The sequence below is a fragment of the Osmerus mordax genome, chromosome 8, assembly GCF_038355195.1.
Source record: "Osmerus mordax isolate fOsmMor3 chromosome 8, fOsmMor3.pri, whole genome shotgun sequence".
NCBI lineage: Eukaryota > Metazoa > Chordata > Actinopteri > Osmeriformes > Osmeridae > Osmerus > Osmerus mordax.
This window is the reverse complement of record NC_090057.1, coordinates 4,833,795-4,858,345: the sequence shown is the minus strand read 5'-3', so window position 1 is coordinate 4,858,345 and position 24,551 is coordinate 4,833,795. Positions and strand designations below refer to the sequence as shown.

The 24,551-nt window shown below is 46.4% G+C and overlaps 3 protein-coding genes across 4 annotated transcripts in view; 2 read left to right on the top strand and 1 right to left on the bottom strand.

The window, feature by feature from the left end:
* Positions 1-7,030, top strand: part of ryr3 (ryanodine receptor 3) — a 73,113-nt gene extending 66,083 nt beyond the window's left edge. For both annotated transcript variants that reach the window (XM_067241184.1, XM_067241183.1), the window contains 16 exons: positions 72-1,348; positions 1,449-1,489; positions 1,576-1,738; positions 2,036-2,122; positions 2,354-2,548; positions 2,932-3,062; positions 3,248-3,290; positions 3,403-3,530; positions 3,854-3,914; positions 4,008-4,154; positions 4,258-4,392; positions 4,691-4,847; positions 5,130-5,194; positions 5,298-5,398; positions 5,538-5,589; positions 5,788-7,030. In XM_067241184.1, coding sequence (XP_067097285.1) covers positions 72-1,348; positions 1,449-1,489; positions 1,576-1,738; positions 2,036-2,122; positions 2,354-2,548; positions 2,932-3,062; positions 3,248-3,290; positions 3,403-3,530; positions 3,854-3,914; positions 4,008-4,154; positions 4,258-4,392; positions 4,691-4,847; positions 5,130-5,194; positions 5,298-5,398; positions 5,538-5,589; positions 5,788-5,883 — 2,879 coding nt within the window. In that variant the 3' untranslated portion in view covers positions 5,884-7,030. The remainder of the gene's footprint in view (positions 1-71; positions 1,349-1,448; positions 1,490-1,575; positions 1,739-2,035; positions 2,123-2,353; positions 2,549-2,931; positions 3,063-3,247; positions 3,291-3,402; positions 3,531-3,853; positions 3,915-4,007; positions 4,155-4,257; positions 4,393-4,690; positions 4,848-5,129; positions 5,195-5,297; positions 5,399-5,537; positions 5,590-5,787) is intronic.
* On the bottom strand, positions 6,929-22,279 carry aven (apoptosis, caspase activation inhibitor). The gene is made up of 6 exons (XM_067241186.1): positions 22,094-22,279; positions 21,747-21,924; positions 9,013-9,083; positions 8,362-8,457; positions 7,873-8,146; positions 6,929-7,421 (listed from the first exon to the last, which is right to left on the bottom strand). Exons 1-6 carry the CDS (start codon positions 22,277-22,279, stop codon positions 7,297-7,299), a joined length of 930 nt encoding a protein of 309 aa, XP_067097287.1. The 3' UTR covers positions 6,929-7,296.
* A 320-nt stretch (positions 22,280-22,599) lies between these two features.
* Positions 22,600-24,171, top strand: LOC136947244 (muscarinic acetylcholine receptor M5-like). Its single transcript, XM_067241185.1, has one exon. It carries the CDS (start codon positions 22,600-22,602, stop codon positions 24,169-24,171), a length of 1,572 nt encoding a protein of 523 aa, XP_067097286.1.
* The last annotated feature ends 380 nt before the right edge of the window (positions 24,172-24,551 follow it).

Below are 24,551 nucleotides of genomic sequence, written 5' to 3'. Positions count from 1 at the left end.
AAATGTTACGGAGGTGATGAAGTAAAAAAGTGTGTAATGTACATTAGTTAAAACATGTATTTTCTTCTTAGGCAACGTGGTGAACGGCACCATAGGAAAGCAGATGGTGGACACGCTGGTGGAATCCTCCAGCAACGTGGAGATGATCCTCAAGTTCTTCGACATGTTCCTCAAGCTGAAGGACATGACCACCTCCGACAACTTCAAGGAGTACGACCCGGACCACAAGGGATTCATCTCCAAGAAGGAGTTCCAGAAGTCGATGGAGTCCCAGAAGCAGTACAACCAGTCGGAGATCGAGTTCCTCCTCTCCTGCACTGAGGCGGACGAGAACGACATGTTCAACTACGAGGAGTTTGTGGAGCGCTTCCACGAGCCGGCCAAGGACATCGGCTTCAACGTGGCCGTCCTGCTGACCAACCTGTCGGAGCACATGCCCCACGACTCCCGCCTGGCCACCTTCCTGGACCTGGCGGAGAGCGTGCTCCACTACTTTGAGCCCTACCTGGGCCGCATCGAGATCATGGGCAGCGGCAAGCGCATCGAGAGGGTCTACTTTGTGATCAGCGAGTCCAGCAGGACCCAGTGGGAGAAGCCCCAGGTGAAGGAGTCCAAGAGGCAGTTCATCTTCGACGTGGTGAACATGGGCGGGGAGAGCGAGAAGATGGAAATGTTCGTCAACTTCTGCGAGGACACCATCTTTGAGATGCAGCTGGCCTCTCAGATCTCGGAGCCGGACGTATTGGAGCGCCCTGAAGACGAGGACGAGGAGGCTCACAGCCTCCTGGAGGAACTGGGGGAGGACGAGGAGAACGCCACGGAGTCGGCCTCGGCCTTCACCCTGGCCTGCCACTCCGTCAAGAAGAAGATCGGCAACTTCCGCAAGGCCTTGACCTTCAAGAACGTGAAGAAGCAGCTGAAGAGGTGTAAGAAACTGAGCATCAAGGAGATGATCCAAGGCTTCTTCTCCTTCTTCTGGATGCTCTTCACCGGCTTCTTCAAGGGCATCTACAGCGTGGTCTTCGGCTTCTTCCACCTCATCTGGTCCTCCATGTTCGGCGGGGGTCTCGTCGAAGGCGCCAAGAACATGAAAGTGACCGACATCTTGGGCAACATGCCCGACCCCACCCAGTTCGGCATCCACGGCGACGTGCTGGAAGGGGAGAAGGCGGAGGCGGAGTTGGCGGGCAGTACGGACATGGCCATGGCGGTGCCGTCAGACAAGGCTGAGGTGGACATGGTCATGGATTTGTTGAACCCATCCAAAAAGGAAGGAGGGAAGCACACGGCGGAACTGGGCTTGGGAGACGTGGCCGAGCTGAAAGTGGAGACCGCCGCAGTGAAGCAGGTCAGCAAAACACGTGTTGGAGTATTTCATGTCCCTCTTTAAAACATGGATTTCTCATTTCTGTTGGTAAATGGACCTTTTGGTTTTGTGTTCACTGCAGAAGGCTGCAGAGCCTCCAGAGTCTGAACCAGAGAAAGGAGAGTGAGTCCCAAATCCCATTGGCCTTTTAGAACTGAGATAGAAGATTGGTAATAGATACAAAATGATAATAACCTGTATTGTTTCAGCGCTGAGAAGAAGGAGAAAGAGGACAAGCCAAAGGAAGTAGAGTCAAAGGAGCCTGTTGTTGAAGAGAAGCCCGCCCCCAAAGTCCGATCCAGCCAAACAAAGGAGACTGCTTTCATGAGCAGCATCGTGGCTGTACTGGAGATCTACAAGACCAAGATGCTGGTAAGCAACAACCACACACTGCTGTGAACACACGTTGGGTGACTTTAACTCAGTGGTAGAGCCTTTCACTGAAGACCAAGAGGTCCCAGGTTCAGTCCCCCCCCCGTAAGGCTAAATACATACTGATCAAATTGCCTGGAATTAAAGTAATGAAACTGACTAGTCCAAGTTGCTCTCCAGATGAACGCGTTCCACTAAATCATTACTGACTTGATGTTTAATTCATGCACCTACGTAAATGAGACCTGAAAGGAGTTTCTTGGTAACTGTCTGATTTAATGTTCTGTGTGTGTGTAGAACTACCTGGCTCGCAACTTCTACAACATGCGTTTCCTGGCTCTTTTTATGGCTTTCGCTATCAACTTCATCCTTCTGTTCTACAAGGTAAAAGAGCGAAAAGATTAGCGACAGCTGATGAAGAGTGTGTTGTTTGACTGCTATTAGTCTCAGATCAGACCAAGTATCATGGCATTATACAGCCTGAGACATTTTGACGGATACATATTTTCATTCTCATCCAGCACACTTAAATGAAATAACAATGAACTCAAAAACATGAACACTATAGCAATGAGTTGGAAAAAACGACAACAAAAGGCTTCACTGTGGCTCTAGGTGACCGGGGACGAGGCTGAAATTGACGATGATCCCTGGACGATCACTGAAGAGGAGGAGGACGATGGCGGTTTGGACATGGACGGGTTTGTCCTCCAGGAGAGTAGTGGCTACATGGCTCCCTCTCTCACCTTCCTGTCCATATTCCACACGCTCATCTCTGCTCTGTGTGTGCTGGGCTACTACTACCTGAAGGTGAACACACTACACATCAGTCCAGCAAATGTTATTCATATGGCCCCTTTTACAAGCAGTGTCACAGAGGGCTTCACACACGCCCATAGGATTGCGTCTAAACCAGTCTAAACCAGTCTAAACCAGTCTAAACCAGTCTAAACCAGTCTAAAACTCTCAAGGAAGAACTCCCAGAGAAACCCTTAGAGAAGAAATATGCAGGGAAACCTTGGGAGGAGCAATTCAGTGAGGGATCCTCTCCACCATCGCACTACACTGAAACATCACACCTTCCACAGACAGTCACAGCCTCCCTAGTCTACTATCCAATAGCCAACGAACTACACATTTTCTCGATTGGGTTCACACTTGAGCGCATTCATCCATCCCTCCCTGGATCCCAGGTGCCCCTGGTGGTGTTTAAAAGAGAGAAAGAGATCGCCAGGAAGCTGGAGTTCGATGGGCTCTACATCACCGAGCAACCGTCTGATGAAGACATCAAGGGCCAGTGGGACCGCATGGTCATCAACACCCCGTAAGCCCTCCAAACACACAACCCAGACTGCCTCCTGCCTCTGCCTCCTGCCAGGAGAGCACTGACTCACACTGGAATAACTTATCATGAACCAACCTAGAGCCCTCAAATGCATCTATACTACTTGTAGATCTCTATTCATGCATTTTTCTGACGTCACCAATTGTACACTTTTTATTCTGTAGATCTTTCCCCAACAACTACTGGGACAAGTTTGTGAAACGTAAGGTAGGTGGATCGATCTCGTGAGAACCCTCTGCACTGCGCCAAACATCAGGCAGAGAGCTGTGCCAACAGGAATCGACATAACCACCCAACCATATCCTCCTCCTCTGCGTAGGTGATTAACAAGTATGGTGATCTGTACGGAGCGGAGAGGATCGCAGAGCTGCTGGGACTGGATAAGAGCGCTCTGGACTTCGACCCCACGGAGGAGACGGTGGCGAGGGAGGCTTCGCTCGTGTCCTGGTGAGTCACTGTCCTCCACCGGGGCTCCAGAGCAGTCTGTTAGCCTCTGACAGCACCTTGGTGGCCATCTTTGACAGCTAACCCACTAACCAATAGAGATCCGATGTGTCTGCGAATCATGTTGCTGAAGCACGTAAGGAAGCGCACTGAACGCAGAATGAGTGAACGTGATTTAAAAGAAAACACATTCTCTTAAAATCATATTGGCATTCTTGAGGAAAGCTTCCCACGGGCCATAGGTTTGACATGTGTGCACTAGAGAGACAGGATGTGTCATCCCCAGATGGTCAGCGTGATCTCGCCCTCTGTTCTGCCACATTCAGGTTGAGCTCCATCGATACCAAGTACCACATCTGGAAGATGGGAGTAGTGCTGACCGACAATGTAAGTGTGACTCCACGCTGCCTCGGCCCTGAGCTTCAATAATAAGATGACATCAAGACGTCACCTCACACTGTTCTCCACCTGTCCCTTCAGTCCTTCCTCTATCTGATCTGGTACACCGTCATGTCCATCTTGGGCCACTTCAACAACTTCTTCTTTGCCGTTCATCTCCTGGACATCGCCATGGGCGTCAAGACCCTCCGCACCATTCTGTCCTCGGTCACCCACAACGGGAAACAGGCATGTTCCCATCTCCTGCCTGCAGAGGGCGATGTGGTTATTACTATCCACACAAGTTGTGTTGGTACACCATGCAGAGTAACGTTCTGGTGTGTCTCTGCAGCTGATGCTGACGGTGGGCCTGCTGGCCGTGGTGGTCTACCTCTACACTGTGGTGGCCTTCAACTTCTTCCGCAAGTTCTACAACAAGAGCGAGGACGAGGATGATCCGGATATGAAGTGTAACGACATGATGACTGTATGTCCCAAAAACTCCTTTTACTGTGTTTCAACATATCCTTTTTAAAAACACCTTACAGTTGTGAAGTATAAAATAAGTATAAAAAAATCAATACAATAACTATTAAAAAAAACACATCTATACAAATACATGTATTCTCTGTATTGTTACATTTGTATTGTAATAAGTCTTAGTGTATAAGTATGGAGAGACACTCCCTCTTGTGTGGTATTTTTTAATTTCATTTATATTATAATTTTGCCATCGAAAAAGAATAATAATGAAACCGACCCAAACATTCCTCTGTCCTCCGCAGTGCTATCTCTTCCACATGTACGTTGGCGTGAGAGCGGGTGGAGGCATCGGGGATGAAATCATAGACCCTGCAGGGGACCCCTACGAACTGTGGCGCATCATTTTCGACATCACTTTCTTCTTCTTCGTCATTGTCATCTTGTTGGCGATCATCCAGGGTGGGTGACCTCTGACCTTCCACTCTGACTGGAGAGGGCACTGTGAACTGTACAGGAGCTGGATGGAAGTCTCTAGTTGTATTCATATTTTTCAAGCGGTTTTAGTGTTTATTACATATTTCTTCAACCTATAGTTAGGTAGTTGGTTTGATTGTATAGTTATTTCCGTGTCATGTCAGAGGCCTGTGAGTGTGCACTTCAAGGCAGCTTGTGTTTCCCTGGTGTTATGTAGAGGATGTGTGTTCAATACTGCTGACATCTCCTGATGATGTTGTTCCTCAGGTTTGATCATTGATGCATTCGGAGAGTTGAGAGACCAGCAGGAGCAGGTGAAGGAGGACATGGAGGTAATTACGTGTTTCCTACTTTGTATGTTATACAATACATGTAAAAACTGTTATACAGAATACATTTAAAAGTTTGAAATACTGACATTGGTTCTCTTTTTAGACCAAGTGCTTCATCTGTGGCATTGGGAATGACTACTTTGACAGAATACCCCACGGCTTTGAGACCCACACCTTACAAGAGCACAACCTGGCCAACTACCTGTGAGTCCAGTCAGCCTGGTCCCAGAACACCCAGGATGTGATAGAACATCCTTTCCACGCGTTCTAGAAACATTCCACGTTCCAAGGGCTGTCTTGGTGTCTCTTGTACTTAATAGTCATGTGTACGTCTCTCCCTCAGGTTCTTCCTCATGTACATCATCAACAAGGATGAGACAGAACACACCGGTCAGGTAAGTAACATCTCATCTATGGACCGATGTGCAGCCCTCTGTTCCGCTGCTCGTAAAAGGTCTTTACAAATACAATTTGAGGGATCTAATAACTCCAGAATTGACTGTTGGGTCAAAAGATGGTTTACTGGAGGAAGCGGATGTGAGCAAGCGTGGCGGCTTGTAACATCCCCTCCTTCGTACTGTCGTCCCTCTCAGGAGTCGTTTGTGTGGAAGATGTACCAGGAGAGATGCTGGGACTTCTTCCCTGCCGGAGACTGTTTCCGCAAGCAGTACGAGGACCAGCTTGGCTAGAGAGGACACCACTTCCCCTAGCCAACACCCTACCATCCCTACCTACCATCCCTACCTACCATCCCTACCTACCATCCCTACCTACCATCCCTACCTACCATCTAAAAAAGACTGACTCCCAACTCACACGACGTCTAATAGAGCCTGAATCACTAGCGGGACCTTTACCCTGCTGTTGTTGACTGTGTGTGATCTTACCATTAATATGCACCGTCAGCTGTTACTGAGAGCCGAGACACTGAACATGGATGACGGGCTGGACACGTCCATCCGCACCCAGTCCTCGTCACCGAACAGAACCCGGCGACCTGCCTAACGACACCTCGTCTGTCCGTTTTTGGATGCAAAACGGATCTTTTGATTCTACTTCACATTGCCTTTGTCACTTGCTTAACCCCAAAACCAGCAGCACTACATGTGGTGATGTTGATGTGTAAGGTTACAGCATGAGTGAATGTCTTGCTAACGTCTGAATATGCACAAAGACGATTGCCATTATATTACTGTGATTGATTACCAAAGTAGTACCAACTAGTGTGTGGTGGTGGTGGTACTGTTATGATAGTGATGATGCTGGAGTTAAGAGAAATGAATGAGACTTGATCTAATGTACCTTATTACTTAGTGTGATTCTGATGGAGAGATTAACAAAATGTCCTGACTGATCCAGACGTAACTGTTTTATCAAGTGCCCATGTGCCTTACGAGAAACTATGCAAACCCTTATTGTCCCTCCAGACACACAGTAGTGCTCTAGTTCTGGATTCGGTACAAGCTAAATTATCTAGACTTAGTTTTGTGGCTTTATTTAACAAAAACAAAGAAAAAAATATATATATATATACAAACATTTGATGTAAAAAAAGAAAAAAAAAGAATATACAACAAAAAAAAGAATTGTAGAAGATCGTTGTGTAAATGTTGATGTGAGTTTGGTTGTGTTCCCAAGCTGCAGTGTCCTGCCTGCCTGCACATGAAAATAGAGAGCCCACGACAATATCAAAATCTATGGTTTATTTATTGAACATTTAAAATAGTAAGATAGTAAATGCTACTTTATGGCCATTTGTATGTATGTAGTAGCTTTGATAAACTGTTTCTTTTAAACAAGGAGGAGGAAATTAATAAAAGTAACCGATGCAATAAACCAGCTCCATTCTCAAATGCCTGCTGTTCCGCTATTAGATAAGTGCAGTTCTTCACAAGGACAGAAACACTGTATCCAGTCATTCACCAGAAGAATCTAACATTATCTCAGTGTTCTGGACTGGAACTACAAGTCCCATCTTTGTCCCCCAGTCTGCTGGGTCCTCACACTGCCCACTTGATTATACCACACAAACCCAAAAACTTGGTGGGGACCGGACCTGTCCAGGTCCAGAGCCTTTGAGCTGACCAGATGGAAGTTGAAGGTTAGGAGATCATGCTGTCCAGCCAGTCCTCCAGATCCTCCTCTGTCACTTCCTGTTTGACAGGCTCAGGCTTAGAAGAAGCAGACGCCTCCTCTACAATAGGCTCCTCCTCCTTTTCAAGTATGGCTAAAGAAACAAAGAAACACTCAATGCCATGACCATACATAATACTGTTGTCTTCACTGTAAAGATATTGGCCCACAAGATACACAGTAACATACTGTGCATGTTTTAGATGTTTCCCTCTTCCAACCACACCTGATTCAAATGAATGGGTCGTTATCAATCTCAGTAGAAGCCTGATAACAACCTATTCCATTTTACATTTAGTCATTTAGCAGGCGCTCTTACAGTAAGTAAGTACAGGGACATTCCCCTGAGCCAAGTAGGGTGAAGTGCCTTGCCCAAGGACACAACGTCATTGCACGGCCGGGAATCGATCTGGCAACCTTCAGATTACTAGCCCGATTCCCTAACCGCTAAGCCACCTGACTATTCATTTGGAAGACTGAGATAACAATAGCCACTAATTTACTTCGCGTGATGTAACATGTGACCTGAACATCTGAGCACTCACGTTGGTCTTGGATGGTATTCGTCTCCTCCTCTGGTAAAGCTTCTGACGGTACGGAGACCGGGGTTTGTAAACTGAGTAGTCTGTCCAACTCTTCATCAATATCTTCTGCCTGAGGCTTGACTGTGTTGGACAAACCCTGGGGAACATTGCCGGAAGCTGGGCTTATCGCTGAGGAAAGTCCCAGGCTTGTGCCAAGGCCTTTGGGAGCGGGGGTTTGAGGCTTCACCTGCCTGGGTTCCATTCTCATATTGGGCAGCTCTACTGGTGTTGATATCTGAAACGCCATGAAAACATCACTGTCTTTAACTGGCAACAACTATTCAACATCTATTTAACTCCTGAACACAACATAATTTAATTTTTTTACATGTACTAGTGATTTTCCAAATTGTCCTAGCTATTGAACCAGCATTTAACTCTCCTTGGTTGATGGGAGGTTAGCAGCTGCAGACGTCAGGGAGAGTAGAAGCCCACAGCTAAGGTGCGTACCTGGACAAGATCTGCGTCCAGGTTCAGTCTCTGGTGCAGGGGCAGTTCCTGGAGAGACTGGACCAGTGCTGGGAGGTCCAAGAACATGGAAGCGATCTGAACAGGGAGGAGAGAAGATACTAGTGAGGGGGGAAGGAGATCTCCAGTCCCCCTCAGACACACCAGACACACCCCTACTCAGGGTGTACATATCTAAGTAAGATGGATTGGAATAATCCAATTTAAATATGTTTTAAATTTGACTTTAGATGCAGTCGTTCCTATTTTGTCTCTTGACAATCCTGTCCATCTAAAACAGAGAATACAGGAGCTCTGAGGCTGTTTTAAGATCAAAGAGAGGCTGCCAACTTCACAGAACAATATGAATCAGGGAAAATGTTTAGTCATTTAGCAGACGCTCTAATCCAGAGCGACTTACAGTAAGTACAGGGACATTCCCCCCGAAGCAAGTAGGGTGAAGTGCCTTGCCCAAGGACACAACGTCAATTGACACGGCCGGGAATCGAACTGGCAACCTCCAGATTACTAGCCCGACTCCCTCACCGCTCAGCCATCTGACTCCCACTAAAATAGCGGTTGTTGGACAGAATGTTCTGACTGGAGGGTGACAAGCACACGGAGGCCTTGACATTTGGATAACAGCAGATTTACCTGATTGACAGCCAAGGCATCTATCTCCCACTCCTTCTCCTCAGTGAAGCGGAACTGAGAGTAAGAGTCCCCTTAGAAATACAGAGAAAAATGAGACATAATCAGACATTCCTGCCCAACAGATCATAATACGATATTCAAAAACCCATTGAATATCTAATATGACCAATTTATATTTATTTATTTTTATTATATGATTTGAAATGTTTCAGTTCTTGAGCAAAAACCCAAAGGCAAGTTTTCAAAGGCAAGCAGAGAATAGACCAGACTGCAATCCAGCTCCTCACTCTCCGGTCCTCCACACGGATGGACAGACAGACGGACAGAGACAGATAGACGGACAAAGACAGGCAGGAACAGTCAGAGACAGGCAGGAACAGTCAGAGACAGACAGGAACAGTCAGAGAGACAGGCAGGAACAGTCAGAGACAGACAGGAACAGTCTGAGAGACAGGCAGGAACAGTCAGAGACAGACAGGAACAGTCAGAGAGAAACAGGAACAGTCAGAGTAAGAGACAGGAACAGTCAGAGAGACAGAAAGATAGACAGGCAGGAACCAACAGAGGGACAGACAGGTTATCCGTTTTCCAAGCCAGGAGAAGCAGGCGTCAACATGACCTCCCCTGCTCCACAGCAACACACTCCAGAAGACAGGCGCTATGAGGCGTTTATCTGCGGCCATGCCTTCCCTGTCAACCAGGAACGATTCAGCCTTTAAAAGGCTTGTGTCAAACAGACAAAGCCTGAATGGCAGTCAGATAGGAGGGGTGTGCTGGGTGGTCAGATAAGTCTGATCCTCCAGGGCTTGGCCTTTACCAGTCCTGTCTGGGCGTTGCTGCTCCTGGGCTCAGCTTGCTGTCTCTTGAGTGGGGGGTGGCAGAACAGACTGACTGACAAAGCCTATGTACATCCTGTTTTTCTTGTCTCTCCATCCCTTGTCGAGTCCCTTCCATCCCCCCACCCCTCTTCAGTCCTTTCATCCCTCTCCACCTCACCCCCTCCTCCAACCCTTCTCCACCCACACCCCAAACCCACTCCTTTCCAACCCCCTCTACTCCCACCTCCACCGTCAATCTGAACCTGAAAGGACAGCAGTAGTAGATTTGCTGACACTAGTGTCACCCTGACATGTGTGACAGGACATGCCATACAGGTAATTCTCTGTAACGGACAGAACCATGGCAACCGCTGCCAGGGCGATGGGAGAAGGCTCTGTCAGTGTTCCAAAGAATTCAGCTTAGAAGATTCCTTCATGTGGAGTCGTCATAAACTGACTTTGAATTGCCTTAAACCCCCCCCCCCCTCCAAATATTCACCTAAACTGGGACTGCAGATGGGTAGCTTTACATGTACAAAAGGATTTGTCATCTTGTCATCTTTGTCAGTGTGAAGCCTAGCTTTTCAAAGGGATGTCTGACGTGTGAGATGGGTGGCATTGTCATGTGCGTTTAACTGTAAATTAAGCGTTTCAATTCGCTCACTTGGTGTGGTAAAAGACGTGTAACCTGACGCAAGTTCTAATGTGTGTTTAATTTGATGTCTGGGCTACATGGCTGCTCCTTTTTTCACCCTCTTTCCATCCCTTGATCCCAATGTGGCCTTGACAGTTTGTCACCCTGTTGGGTCATTGTCATCATGGACTGGTGGTAAGGCTGCTAAAGCTATGCCCAGAGTAGATCGCTAACATGTTTGCTGTCACGCCTTGTAACCAAACCAATTAACACTACAACTTGAAGACTTGCAAACCGTGCCAATGATAAATCGTGTGCTAATTGCAATTTTAAATGGGCAGTCGGTGATGCGAGACAATTAAGAGCAGCTACTGTATTCGTTCAGTATGAGGCTGTTTGCATCAAATTACCAGGTTTCAAACAAGTTTACACTGAAGACAGATTTTTGTGAAACTGTCCTTTATCCTGAATGTTCTTTTTTTTATATATATACACTTGTACTTTTTTTAATTGGTTAGGAATGTTAATATTAGTAAACTATGAATAAACAGGAACACTCATCCCTCCGTCTAACTAGAGAAGTATGTCTTGTGTGACCGATAAGCGGTAAGTAAGTGTGCCGTCATAGAGAAGAACCAGTCAATTTGAGAGGAAACCGGTTGTGTGCTTTACTAAATGAACTCTTTTTATCGGCCTGCATCCCAGTTGAGTGTACAGTGGCTACAACGTCTCCCACCCCCCACTCCATATTAATCACAGATGTGTAGTCTCGTCGCCTCACCTAAATTGGGGTCATAAACCGCCGGATACTGCCTACGAGCGCTTCCAAGAATATTCCGACCGAGCTACGAACACGTTGGCTAATGTACACACCAAAAGGTTGTTCGAGAAATAAGATCACTTTTTTTGTGGGAGTGTTACGGAAAATGTGTGGAGGCGTATCCAAACATATGGTAGAAAACCTAAAAACAAAACAGGTAAACTGCTTCACAGTGTCGAGTTAAACAGGGTGTTTTTACCAACTGTTGTCCTCTAGCACAGACCCCATTAGTCACCTTCCCCTCAGCGCTAAGGGCCTAACTCGGCATGTCCTATAGGGAGCTTCGCTAAGAGAAACTCATCAGAACAGAATGAGAGTGGTCTAGCGTCAGCTGTGGTTCCCGATCTCTGAGCCCTCTGGTCGGATTGGACATCATCCGAGAGCGCCGGGACAGCTGAGGTCCCCATTAACAAGAAGCAGAGAGCAGTAGACATTAGCTAGCTAGATTAATAATCACTAGCCTAGCATTGATCTTGGAAGAAAGCAGTCAATAGTTGAAGCCTAATATGTGTGGTAGAAAAACACCATCATTATTGGGTTGTGTAGTAACTACTGTGTGGCATCAATTATAGTTTGTTCGCCACATCCTTGTGTGTGATTATGTCATAGATGTTTGTTAAAATACTATATTGAAAAACAGTGACATGAATTGAAAAAGACCACAGGGTTTCAGATGAAGTGTTTTTTTGGCGTTTGTTTTCGTCTAAAAGCTTTAGGGAGAACATTGAGAAAACACAGTGGGTCACTCTTAAGACCTGCTTGACTACTTACAGTCAATTCAATAGAAACCACAAGAAAATACTATTTACCTAAAGAACCTTCACGTACCAGGCACAGTGGTTGATACAGAGTACAGCACTTAAGTGCCTTTTTCATTCAAGCATAAGGCTGAAACTGCAAGGTTAGAAATAATTGATTACATAAAAATAAATAAACTAGTGCTTCGACAATAACCATTCTTAGAAAAAAGAAGAACAGCATTGAGCATGTCTGACGTCAAAAAAGCCTTAGCTTTGGTGTACTGGCAGACATGTTGAGCCAGACTCCCCGTAAAAGTGGTAATATAGGTCAAGGCAACTGCTCCTTCACAGAGGAGGTGATAAATGTGTTTGCTTGGAGAACAAAAATAAGGTCAAAACAAGGTCCCACATTCTCTCGGTCAAAGAATAGTATGACAAGCTCTTCTCCTGTCTGGCCCCCCAATGGTGGAATCAACTCCCCACCTCCATCAGGGACACTGACTGTCTCCCCACCTTCAAAAAAAGGCTCAAGACACACTTGTTCTGGGAGTACAACAGCACTTAGGAATGATTGGCTGGACCTGATAGTTTCCTCCAGGATCACTCTTATTGAGTGGATGTCTCTTATTGAGAGACCTGTTGTTTTTGTTGGTCTGTTGTAACTGTCTTAAAATGATTGTACTCGCCATGAAATATATTATTGTTGCTTGCTTTTTTACACAGGTACACTCTTGCACTTTTGAGGTTCTTGCTGTTTCATTGTAACTTGTCTAACTACATGCTCTTATTGTTCTTCCCTTAGGGACTTATTTGGTTTTCACAATGTATGCTTCATGTTTGGCTAGCCGCAATGTTTGGGGCCATCTCGTTGTTATGATCAGAAGACCTATGCACTTTTGTAAAACTCTCTCTTGGAAGTCGCTTTGGATAAAAGCGTCTGCTAAATGCATAAATGTAAATGTAAAATGACAAGCTGAACAGATGTTTCCAGGTCCTTCTTACTTTTAACAACTTCCTCTTTCCATCCAATACAACCTCAGCTTGTTTACGTGGTGTGAGGGAACCTTTGATGCAACCAGGCCAACCGCCACAGGTAAAAACATTCTAGATCCTGTTCTCTACAGGAGAGCTTCTATTGGATCAGGCTGCTCACCTTGTCAACCCCCCTGTAGTCAATAGCTTTCCCTTCACTGCAGACTCTCAATCCCCCATCACCCAATCTGCTCCTAGTCCTGCAGCAGACAAACGTCCAATACCAGATCCATACAGGTTTGTGAGAGGTAGGACATTTAATGCAAAAACTGATTAATTAGGCCAAACAAGATGCAAAACCAAGAAAGGGTTTTGCCTTTGATCCACAAGATATTATTGATCCGCAATCATAAATTGGGGAACATTAATATTAAGGGTTACAATGTTTACTGGAAGCACAGAAGCAGAAAGCGTTAATACAGACTCCTAAATGTGCTGGCAGGTTGTGAATGTCCATTAGCGTCAACTCTGCTGTTTACTGAGAGAGCCTCCACAACGCCTTTACTGACTGTGACACGTTTCCTCAAATTGCCAATTTGATTAATAAAACGTCACATTTGGGTAGCTCCAGCTAATGAGCAGTGTGAGTTGTGTATCTGTAGATTGCTGTGACTGGGAGTGGGTGCTACTGTGACAGGCCCCATGGGATGCTAGGAGACCCGTGTCTGGCAAAGAGCTTAATGGACCATTATCAGCAGCGCAACTACTGTTATTTATAACTAGAGCAGAGATGCTGTGTGGCTGCAGATCGGTCACCCGTGTCCTAATTATTTCCACTCCCAAGCATATATTATAAAGTAGCAGTATCTATACTAACTATCTTTTCCGATGCTTCAGCTGAGTGTGTGTGTGTTTGTGTCTGTGTGTGTGTGTGTGTGCTACGTAGCTTGACGGTGGTGTTGTCTCAAGGGTTGTACGTTCCACCATTCCAACACTAACAAAACAGCTACAGCAAGTGTGCGTACCATGTAGGCTTACCGCAGCCTCTCACACTTACAAACTGTCAAATGAAGCATGAAAAAGACGCTTTTGGATTGGTGCCATGACCACACAGCCACCGCAAATCAACGACAAGCATGTAACCATCAGTTTTCCCCAGGCCACCAGAGGAAAGGCAAGGTAAAAAACGAATTCCGACTACTAAGAAAACATGTTTGCTCATTGTGCCTCAGATTCGGTGGCCATCTTAACAGGTCCTAACTGAAACTAAGCAACAAGACGCAATGAAGAACCCAGCTGTGGAAGGTGTCAGAACTGAACTGGGCCGAACCCCAAGGCCCAGGTTAGGACATGAAGAGAAGCGAGAAGCAGAAGCTCCTTCCAGGTGTGTTCTTGTCAGGGCGGATTAATCACCACCAGTTAGGGTACTCTCCAATGTCCCAGATCCCTCCTCCAGGACATGAAATCATCAACAACAAGCTTTTTGCTACCCTGGCAGCCATCTTGCCACCAAGGGTATCTAAAGTGACAGGGCAGGAGTCTCTCTCACTGTGTGGAGGGAGACGTGATTTCAGTCTGACACCAGCCTCAAGACAGCAAGTTGATGCTAAAACCAGAACAGCTAAAAGTTAAACCCATATTTATCAAATCAAGCAAAGGAAACCATTCTTCCTGTAAGGAAGCGGAAGGTCTACTATTGTGTGGAATATCAACTAGCCTACTGTAATCAAACAGCTCACATGCAGTTAAGATGACAACACCACATGCAGAATACTACTGAACGCTGCCTATACTGTAGTGCTTAAAAGGCATACGATCTCAATGCTTTAGTTCACTCTCAGAAGTGTTAAATTATAGAAGGCATCCCAGTGTGAAGTCTATAGGTCTTTGCATTTACATTTAACAGACGCTCTTATCCAGAGCGACTTACAGTAAGTACAGAGACATTCCCCCCGAGGCAAGTAGGGTGAATTGCCTTGCCCAAGGACACAACGTCATTCTGCACGGCCGGGAATCGAACAGACAACCTTCTGATTAATAGCCCGACTCCCTAACAGCTCAGCCACCTGACCCCGCATTGTCACAGAGGCCAGCGACAGAAGACGAAGTGTTAGCCTGCTTCAAAGAAGCAGTGGCCCTATAGCCCCGCCTGGTTCCCTCATTACACACCCTCCCCCAGGGGCTCCTAATGACCCTCATATCCTCCATTACATTCTCATGATAATCAGCCAAGCCCCGTGGCTCCTGAACGGACAGGAGAACATGCCTGTCTGCGTCTCGTCTCTCCAGCATCCCACCAGAGGAACACACAGGAAGACATTCAGAGACCGTCTCACAGTGAACATGGAGTACTCTTATTAGCTCATACTGTGCCAGTGTGCCAGACTAAAGGGAGCCACAATGTTCTGAGGAGATCAGCGAGGGGTAGAGCCGGTTCAAATCCCCCCCTCAGACATCTTACATAAGGCTGTCAGGATATAACAGCACTGTTCACAATGAGGGTTGACAAGCGACAAGTCACTTTCAGTAATACAGGTTTTTACACCAACAGTAGCTTAAAGCATCTTGGCAGTTTTGAAACGTTTCAAAACGACCGTTTCAAATGCCAAATGTTTCAACCAGGTTATCTCAATCAAGGTTTGAGTTGCGTTGCCGAGTCCGGTCAAAAGAACAGACGTAAGCCATCATCACTGCTTATGGCCCTTCTCACAGTCATCGTGACAGTGTTATGCAATTCTATAATAGGCTCACTGTGTCAACATGGTGTCCCAGGCAGTGTTTAGCCTGAGAGGATGTTGCTAGGTATGGGGTCTGATATGGCATCAAACACCTAGGATCCTCTGCTCTAGAAAGAGGCCCACAGGCCTGCTCAAACAGGTCACCTGTGTATGTATAGCAGGTAATCAAGGACCAAGTGTATAGTTCTCACAGTATTTCAGTGGTTAGTACCAGGGAACAGTCTGTACTCGCATTCGACAAAGTGTAGCAATAACATCAGCTCAACTACAAAATTACATAAATCTGATGATAGGTTAGTGCAACGTGGTAAAAAAACAGTTCAGTCTGGTTAACAGTGCTAAAACAGGATCTCAAATACAACACGCAGAAAAGGTCAGTTTTGCAGGTAATATAAGCAAAGACAAGCTAAAGCTTAAGGTGTAATAAATGATTAGTCCAGGTGGAGTTTAAAGAGGTGCATCTTCACACAAGCCTGAGGCGATAAGGGTCAAAGCAGAAGGTTTGGCTGTCATCCAGAAGAAGCTTACTAGTAAATAGAAGCTACCTTCCTAGACACAGGAACTAACATGGCACTTCAAACAATGTGTCCATATTAGGTCAAATCGATGTGGATCTTGTCAATAACGGTAGGCCTGTCTTCTTTCATGTCAGATTGATGCATCCAGCCACCCTCACACTAGAATATCACCATATTGTTGACAACCTGGCCTCAACAGGTTGATGTGAGCAACAACCAAATGAACTTTGGGGGATTAATGAACTCCTTATTCGTTATCACCAGTCAGGCTGTCGGAACATCACGCCCTACTCCAGTACCTCCTGCAACCAATCATCATAAACAAATAAGTGCAATACAAACACAGTCACATGCACACTTGTTCTAAAACACACATGCATGGAGATGTAGCCCTACACACCGTAAACGTGCGTCCACCAACACTATCATAAGCAACTGCACGCACACACTCCTCCTCCACTCCCACCTCTTGTTCCCCCTCCACGCCGCTCTGTGTGTCCAGCCATTGCGCCCTGTGGGAGTTTCTATCCAGTCACATCTCCATCTGTCAGTGACGGCTGCAGCACTGGCAGCTACTACAGCAGTCAGTCAGCCACGGGAGAATCAGCCAGCCAGTCTCTGAAGAAGTCAACCACAGGAGAACCACTCTAGCCCTGCAGAGCTTTCCAGCCACAGAAGCAACCGCAAAGTCACTGTCGTAGCCAGACACACGTCCAGCCCGACACTCCAGCAACTACCCCAGCATAGCGGCTCATCAGCTGTTCCTGCCTGTTCTCCTTGTCCTTCTCAGCCAACCAGACACTGCTCAAACTTCAGTAGAGAGCGAGGGAGGGAGAGAGGGGAGGGTGAGGGAAGGTGAGAGGGAGGGAATGAGGGAGAGGAGGGAGAGAGGGAGAGTGGGAGGGAAAGAGAGAGGGAGGGAAAGAGAGAGGGTGAGAGGGAAGGAATGAGGGAGAGGAGGGAGAGAGGGAGGGAGGGAAAGAGAGAGGGAGGGAAAGAGGGAGGGTGAGAGGGAGGGGCGGCGAGAGAAAAGCAGGGGGTTGATCCACAGTGACACACTTCTCAGTCCCCTACACACACAGGCTAGGGAGAGGACCTCACAGCTCTCCTTCTGCAGGATGCCAGTGACTCATGACTCTCCATAGTTGGGGTGTGCGATCCAGTTGCGGATACAAGACATCTGGCAGGAGGACCGGCTCTGGTCTTCTCAGCAGGAGGTCACAGCTCTGAATGGGGACCTCTTCATCTGGAAACTTGGGAGGAGTTTAAGAGAGACCAGCCAGAGCCTCTCTGCTCTCCTGACTCTGGACCGCAATACAGGTGGACAAGCAGCCTCATCGACTGACTCCTGTAATACGTGTGTGTGTGATGAAGGACGCTGAGGAGGCATACCTGTACCTGACTGGAAAGGGTTAGGGGACAGGGAGAAGAGAGAAAGAGAGAGAGGGACAGGGGGAAAGAGACAGCGCACGAGAGAGAGAAAGAGAGAAGCATTCAAAAGAGAAGAGAAGGAGGGTGGAGAGAAGGAGTCCATCTGGACTGTGGGAGTAGAGACTACGGGCTCCTGGAGACTGGGACAGCCCCTCTGATCCTGGGGAGCATACGGGCTGGGAGACGCTGGAGCCGTGAGTATGTGTTTAATCTGATGTCATGAGTTATCAAATCCATCTACTGTCCAGGGATCACATCTCTATCATAACTGCACTGTCTTCCATAAACTTGTTAAATGATCAGAGATAGAGAGAACATGACGTCTGACCTTCCTGATGGTCTTACCCAGGGGTTAGGAAGCACCGACAGGATTACAAGTGGCTTTACACATTGTGGAGAAACTAGCACAACGCATTCAATTATTTGTGTTTATTTTGCCATATCAAAGTGTAATGTGTAGCACTTTTGTGGATTTAGGATCTGTATCCAAACCCTTTTTATTCCGGGGGAGGGCTGAAGAGCGACCGATAAAGGTTGACAATATCCAGCTGGTGTTCAGCAATGTTCACCTGTGGAGGTCTACAGTTGGCGGAATAGGCTACTTGCGATTTCTATTTCCCTAATGAATTAACAATCTATTTGGCTAGTTGTCGACCCTGAGGGTTGTTCACTACTCAAGCATTAACATTGCCGTGGAAACTACCATCGCGAGCCACCGAAATTGTCGTTCGTCTTAGTTAATAATGTCCTAGCGATTGTCAATCTTAGTTATCCAATTCGTCGAAAGCTTAATGTAATTTCCTTTTAACTCGTTCTGATTGAGCGCTGATAGATGGCCATTAGCGCTGCAGCTAAGCCCTGACCGCGGGGGTGTCTATTGATCCTGTGTTAAACACGTAGATAGATGGGGAGGCAGTAGGCTAAACAGGCCGGAACAAGAGGAGACTGGTGTGTGCGTTACCCCTGGCAACACCACAATCAAACCCCAACAAATAATGGAGCCTTTGACACCACCATACCTCCATTCCCTGCCTTAATTAGACGCAGAGACGAGCTGTGGCTCAATGGAGATTCACTCAAATCAACAACACCGTAAACATGTTAAGACTACTTTGACGAACAGTTGGTGAAATGGCGCAATCGAAAACATTCTTTTCACTAGAGAAGTTTCCGTCTTGGTAGATGGTAGACTTTCCGATGTTATGTCAAATTAATGTCCTCAGTCAACCTTGTGCAAATTGACGGAAGCAGTAACCTGGCCTCTCAGATAAGCTATACTAAAGGATTAAAATCAAGTTCTGTTTTCCACATTATAAAAGTTCGCCGTCAGATAACTGCCATTGCATAAGCTCTTTAAACAGGGCGCATGAATGGAGAAATGGCAAACAGATGGTGCAGAGGCTTTTTGACAAAAAAAGAGAAATGTTACCTGGTTAAATTGCTTTATTTTGTCTTAGTACATTTACATTTACTCATTTAGCAGACGCTCTTATCCAGAGCAGTATGCAGGCATTGTTGACCTACGCTATATCAGTGTCAATAATTCAACATCGCTTGGAAAGAAATGTGTGCGCACATTTTTGAGGGAGTCTGCGCTCAAGTTTCTACAACTAGAAAACTTTTACTGTGTGTGTGAGGGAGAATCTCAGGAATGGCATTTACCGTGGCACACACAGACCCACTGTTTTGTCTGAGTTACCAATAACAACCAGCATCAGAGTGGATGGTAGTGAATAATAGTAAGTCAGGTGGCTGATACGGAGTCAGGTGGCTGAGCGGTTAGGGAATCGGGCTAGTAATCTGAAGGTTGCCAGTTCGATTCCCGGCCCCGTGTTATAACACACCTGATTCAAATGAACGGTCGTTATCAGGTTTCGTCAGAGCTTGATAATGACTCATTCATTTGAACCAGGTGTGTAGAAAGAGGAAACATTTATGCTGGGTACACTGACAGAAAGATTTTGTAAATCTTTTCAGATTTTCAAAATGTGAGAGACCGCAAACATGAGGACAAAAAAAAGAGCCTCTCCAACACTTCCTCATAGCCCAGTCAAGAGACTACTCAAGAGACAGCCGCTCACTTAGCTAGGCTACAACACGTTGAGAGCAGACAGTCAGGTAAGCAGAGATCTGCCCAGAAATGCAGCCTCATCTGGCACTTTTGTTTAACCTCAGTAAAACACAATTAGCATACTAAAAAAGGGAGGCTTGGATAGAAAGGCAGCAAAACAAGTTTGGGTGTCTGACTCCCTAGTCAGTAAAGCAACACGATCTGACCCTGTACTCTCGACAAAACAAACACAAGAGCTACTTAAACACTTGAACCTCTTGGTGACACCTGAACAACCAGAGAGCTGGTACAAGCAGTGGTCTAGAAGGGAAGGGGAGAGGGGCTGGGAGAGGAGGGAATGGGGGGGGGGCGGGGGGGGCGGGTTGGCACAGTAGACAATTCCTGATTTCATAGATACCATAATTGCCCAGAAAAATACCTCCAACAGAGCACATCTCCTCCCACGTTCAATTAAGTGGCCAGTGAAGGGCAGAAGGCTCTCGCTTCCCAGCATGACTAAGCTGACAACGTGGGCAAAAACAGAGAGACGAGAGAAGAGAGTCAAACAAATCACAACAACACCTCTGACACCTGCCTGGCTCTGGGAGAGAGGCTGTTTTGTACGGACGGGCTAGACCAAGTCCTGTTATAAAAGCACTGAGCTGGGGCTTAATGTCGTGGGGGTCAGATGGCTGAGCGGTTAGGGAGTTGGGCTATTAATCGGAAGGTTGTCGGTTCGATTCCCGGCCGTGCGAAATGGCGTTGTGTCCTTGGGCAAGGCACTTCACCCTACTTGCCTCGGGGGAATGTCCCTGTACTTACTGCAAGTCGCTCTGGACAAGAGCGTCTGCTAAATGACTAAATGTAATGTAAATGTCCCAGGATAGCCTTAGCATCAGCAGTGGCACCAGGCATCTGGTAATATTATCATCTGTCTGGGATGAGTTTCCACACCATCTGACCAATGAATTTCCATGACTTCACACTTCTTTCTATGTCCATGTTTAGTTTTTTTTTCTCAGCATGCACATTTAAAAAATGAGCTCAAAACGGGTGTTGCTCTAGAGTGCATGTGGGTAGGTGTATGTAAAGCATTACATAGTATATTGTTTGACAAATTCCCATGACTACAGGAGTTATACCTTTAGGATTTCATTTATTTCAATACATTTAGTCCTAGATATCAGGATTTTACTTTACATTCCCTGACTTATCCAGGTTCTCCATGTCGTAATCACTGCATTCTGGAGGCCTCAACAGTTATAGGTTTGTCTTAGTCATCAGCAAAGGTGCTACAGGCTAATCGCTGAAGCACTATTTCAGCCTGACAGTCAGTATTGCATGTCATCAGCTGGTGATTATCAAGCAATTAAATAGTCTGCATGTCATGTCGCCTATAACACTTGTAATATCAAGTCAAAATAATTCCACTAATTAGATACAGTCAACATGCATAAAAAAAGTTAGTTATCTAGTCTCAATGACAGTAAGAATGCAGGATTAGTACTTCAGGCTGTCTGTCTGAACCACCAGACAGACAGCCTGCTCTGTCAGTTTAGAATTTAGTTTTTTTTTGTATAAATAAGAAAAAGTGCCTTTAATTTCTCATTCTAACCAATGGGCTGTGGCACTCATGTACTCAGAAATAGATGACACAAATAAAGCTCATGAATATCAATAGTCCTGTTGAGGAACCAGTTTATGAAAATTAGGCCTGAATCCAGTTTAGCCCACTCTAGGGATACTGTAGCAGGGTGAATTTGTGCTAGGAAAACATCTCTCATAACTATTCAAAACTAAAGACATAGATTGGAGAATTAGAGGGAATTACTAAGGGAAGTTCTAAATTAGCTAATTTATTTGTGTAGTGGGCTGTCTAGACTAAAAGTTTGGGAGCAGGATTTAGGAGGAGGCTCATTCAGTAAACGTGCCAGCAGATCTTCACCCACAAGAAAAACGATTTCATATTCTACTTTGTGCTTCATTGATAGATTGAGATTTGTCTGAATGTACCTGCAGATTCCAGGAGGATGTGAAAGTCTGTGCCTCTCTGTGTGGGCGTGTCATCTTCATTTAGCGCCTCCTTTTCTGACTCCTCGTATCGATCCCAGTTAGATTCCAACTTTCTCCGAGAGAACACCTCTATTTCCTCCTCTTCCAAATTCTTACTATCGTCATGCTGCTCCAAATCCTACAGGGGAACAGTAACACAGGTCAACATACACATAACCAGCCTCTGTGTGCCAATACAGACGGACTTAAAGAGCCAAGTAGTAGAGTTCCCTTCACGCTAACTGCACATGAGTATTGCAGCACGCAAAAGTACCGTTGGCTAGCTAGCACCTATATTGACAACTCACCCTGTGGGTAGCCGAGGCAGCCAGTGGACCTCCGCGGCCGCGATAATGACCTCTTTTGCCTCGTCCACGGTATCCACCTCTTCCTCGTCCCCTGTGTTCACCTGAACTTCCAGCTTCATTTCCACCACCACCTCCGCCCCCTCTTCTCCAACTCCCTCCACGGCCCCTGCTCGGCTTTCCCTCCATGACTCATATGTCTTGTCGGCCGTTTTGGAATGTAACACCGAGAAGTACTGGTGTTACACTTATCAGTGTCCCCTGGAAAACAAAGTGTAGCGCTAGATCTCCTTCACTGTGCCCGTTTCATATGGTGTTTGCGTTCAACAATAAATCACTTATATATAAAATTATTAAATAAATATAAAACAATGTATTGTAATAATGTAGATATTGAATTACTAATCTCTTTTTCTTTTTCTTTTTAGGGATCCATGATCAGTCATAATGGGGCCACAAATATACCTATTAAAACATTACTCACTGTAATGGACTAAAACTGTAGCAATATGGATATCAAGGGCCTTCAGAACTCCACATTTGAAGGCAACACTTCGTACTCCCAGCCCATCACACACAGTCTTTGGGAGGTCATCACCATAGCAACAGTTTCAGCCATTGTGAGTCTCATAACTGTGGTGGGAAATGTGCTTGTGATGTTGTCGTTTAAGGTGAACAGCCAGCTGAAGACTGTGAACAACTACTACCTACTGAGCCTGGCCTTTGCTGACCTCATCATCGGGGTGTTTTCTATGAACTTGTATACATCCTACATACTGATGGGTTATTGGGCCCTGGGGAATCTAGCATGTGATCTTTGGTTAGCATTGGATTATGTGGCCAGCAATGCATCCGTCATGAATCTGTTGGTCATCAGCTTTGACCGGTACTTCTCTATCACAAGGCCCCTGACATACAGGGCCAAAAGGACCCCGAAACGTGCCGCCATCATGATTGGTCTGGCATGGCTGGTGTCATTCATTCTATGGGCACCGCCCATCCTGTGCTGGCAGTACCTAATTGGTAAAAGGACAGTTCCGGCGAACCAGTGCCAGATCCAGTTTTTCTCCGAGCCGGTGATCACATTCGGCACAGCCATCGCCGCTTTCTACATCCCTGTGTCGGTGATGACTATTCTTTACTGTCGGATCTACAAAGAGACAGAGAGGCGCACCAGGGATCTGGCAGAACTCCAGGGCCTCACGTCCTCTGAGAACCCCGAAGGTACCAAGCCTCCGAAAACAACCATCCGCTCCTGCTTCAGCTTCACCAGCGAGCGCAGAGACAGGAACCAAGCCTCCTGGTCTTCCTCCAACCAGAGCAATGCCACCAAGACCACCACGCGCTCCGACGATGCCTGGGTCAAAGTGGACCAGATCACCTCCTTCAACAGCTACTCCTCGTCGGGGGAGGAGGAGGAGGAAGAGGAGGAGCAGCCAGTTTCCACGGCAACGTCTCAGGGGTCGTTCAAAGGGCCGGGTCGAGGGCAAGGGCCGGCAGAGGAGGGGCCGGTAGCAGGTTACAACGAGAAAGGGTATTTCTCCAGCCCTGAAAAGAAGGGAAGCACCAAGAAGGGAATCTCTTACAAGTTTAAACCCAAAGCACAAGGGAGCAGCCTGGCAAAAGAATTAAAGAGAGACACCAAAACTCCACCGCTGTGTGCCTCAGAACTTGATCAGCCAGTCCGCAAATCCTTTTCAACCACCCCCAAACCCATGGACCCGACCCTGAAGAGCCAAATAACTAAGAGGAAGAGGATGGTGCTGATCAAGGAGAAGAAGGCTGCCCAGACTCTCAGTGCCATTCTCCTCACCTTCATCCTGACGTGGACGCCCTACAACATCATGGTGCTGATCTCCACCTTCTGTTCCGACTGCATCCCCATCTCCCTGTGGCACTTGGGCTACTGGCTGTGCTACGTCAACAGCACCATCAACCCCATGTGCTACGCGCTCTGCAACAAGACCTTCCAGAAGACTTTCCGCATGCTGCTACTGTGCCAGTGGAGGAGGAAGAGAGGGGAGGACAAACTCTACTGGTGTGGACAAAACCCAGTCATCAGCAACAGCAAAATAACATGACGGGTTATCCATATAACATGTAAGATCTTTGGGATAAGACAGTTGTTCAGCAGATCTCCTTTCAAAGTGACTCCCAGGTTTTCAGATTTGATCAATTGAGACTCAATAGAGGACAGTATTTGGATAATGTGGGTATGACGTAAATGATGTTGTTTGCTAGTGCTACGTGCCAGCCAAGGGGTCAATGTCAACATGCACTTGTAAATGGAAATTACAAATGACTTGTGAATGCATCCATTAAGTGCTTTCATGAAATTTTTGTAGATTGCACCTACAATCTCAATTTACGAACCTCACAGAAAGGTCTCACAACAACTGTTTTGTGTAGAAAACAAACATTTAGGTACAGTACAGTATATACCATTCAGAGTGTGCTGTTT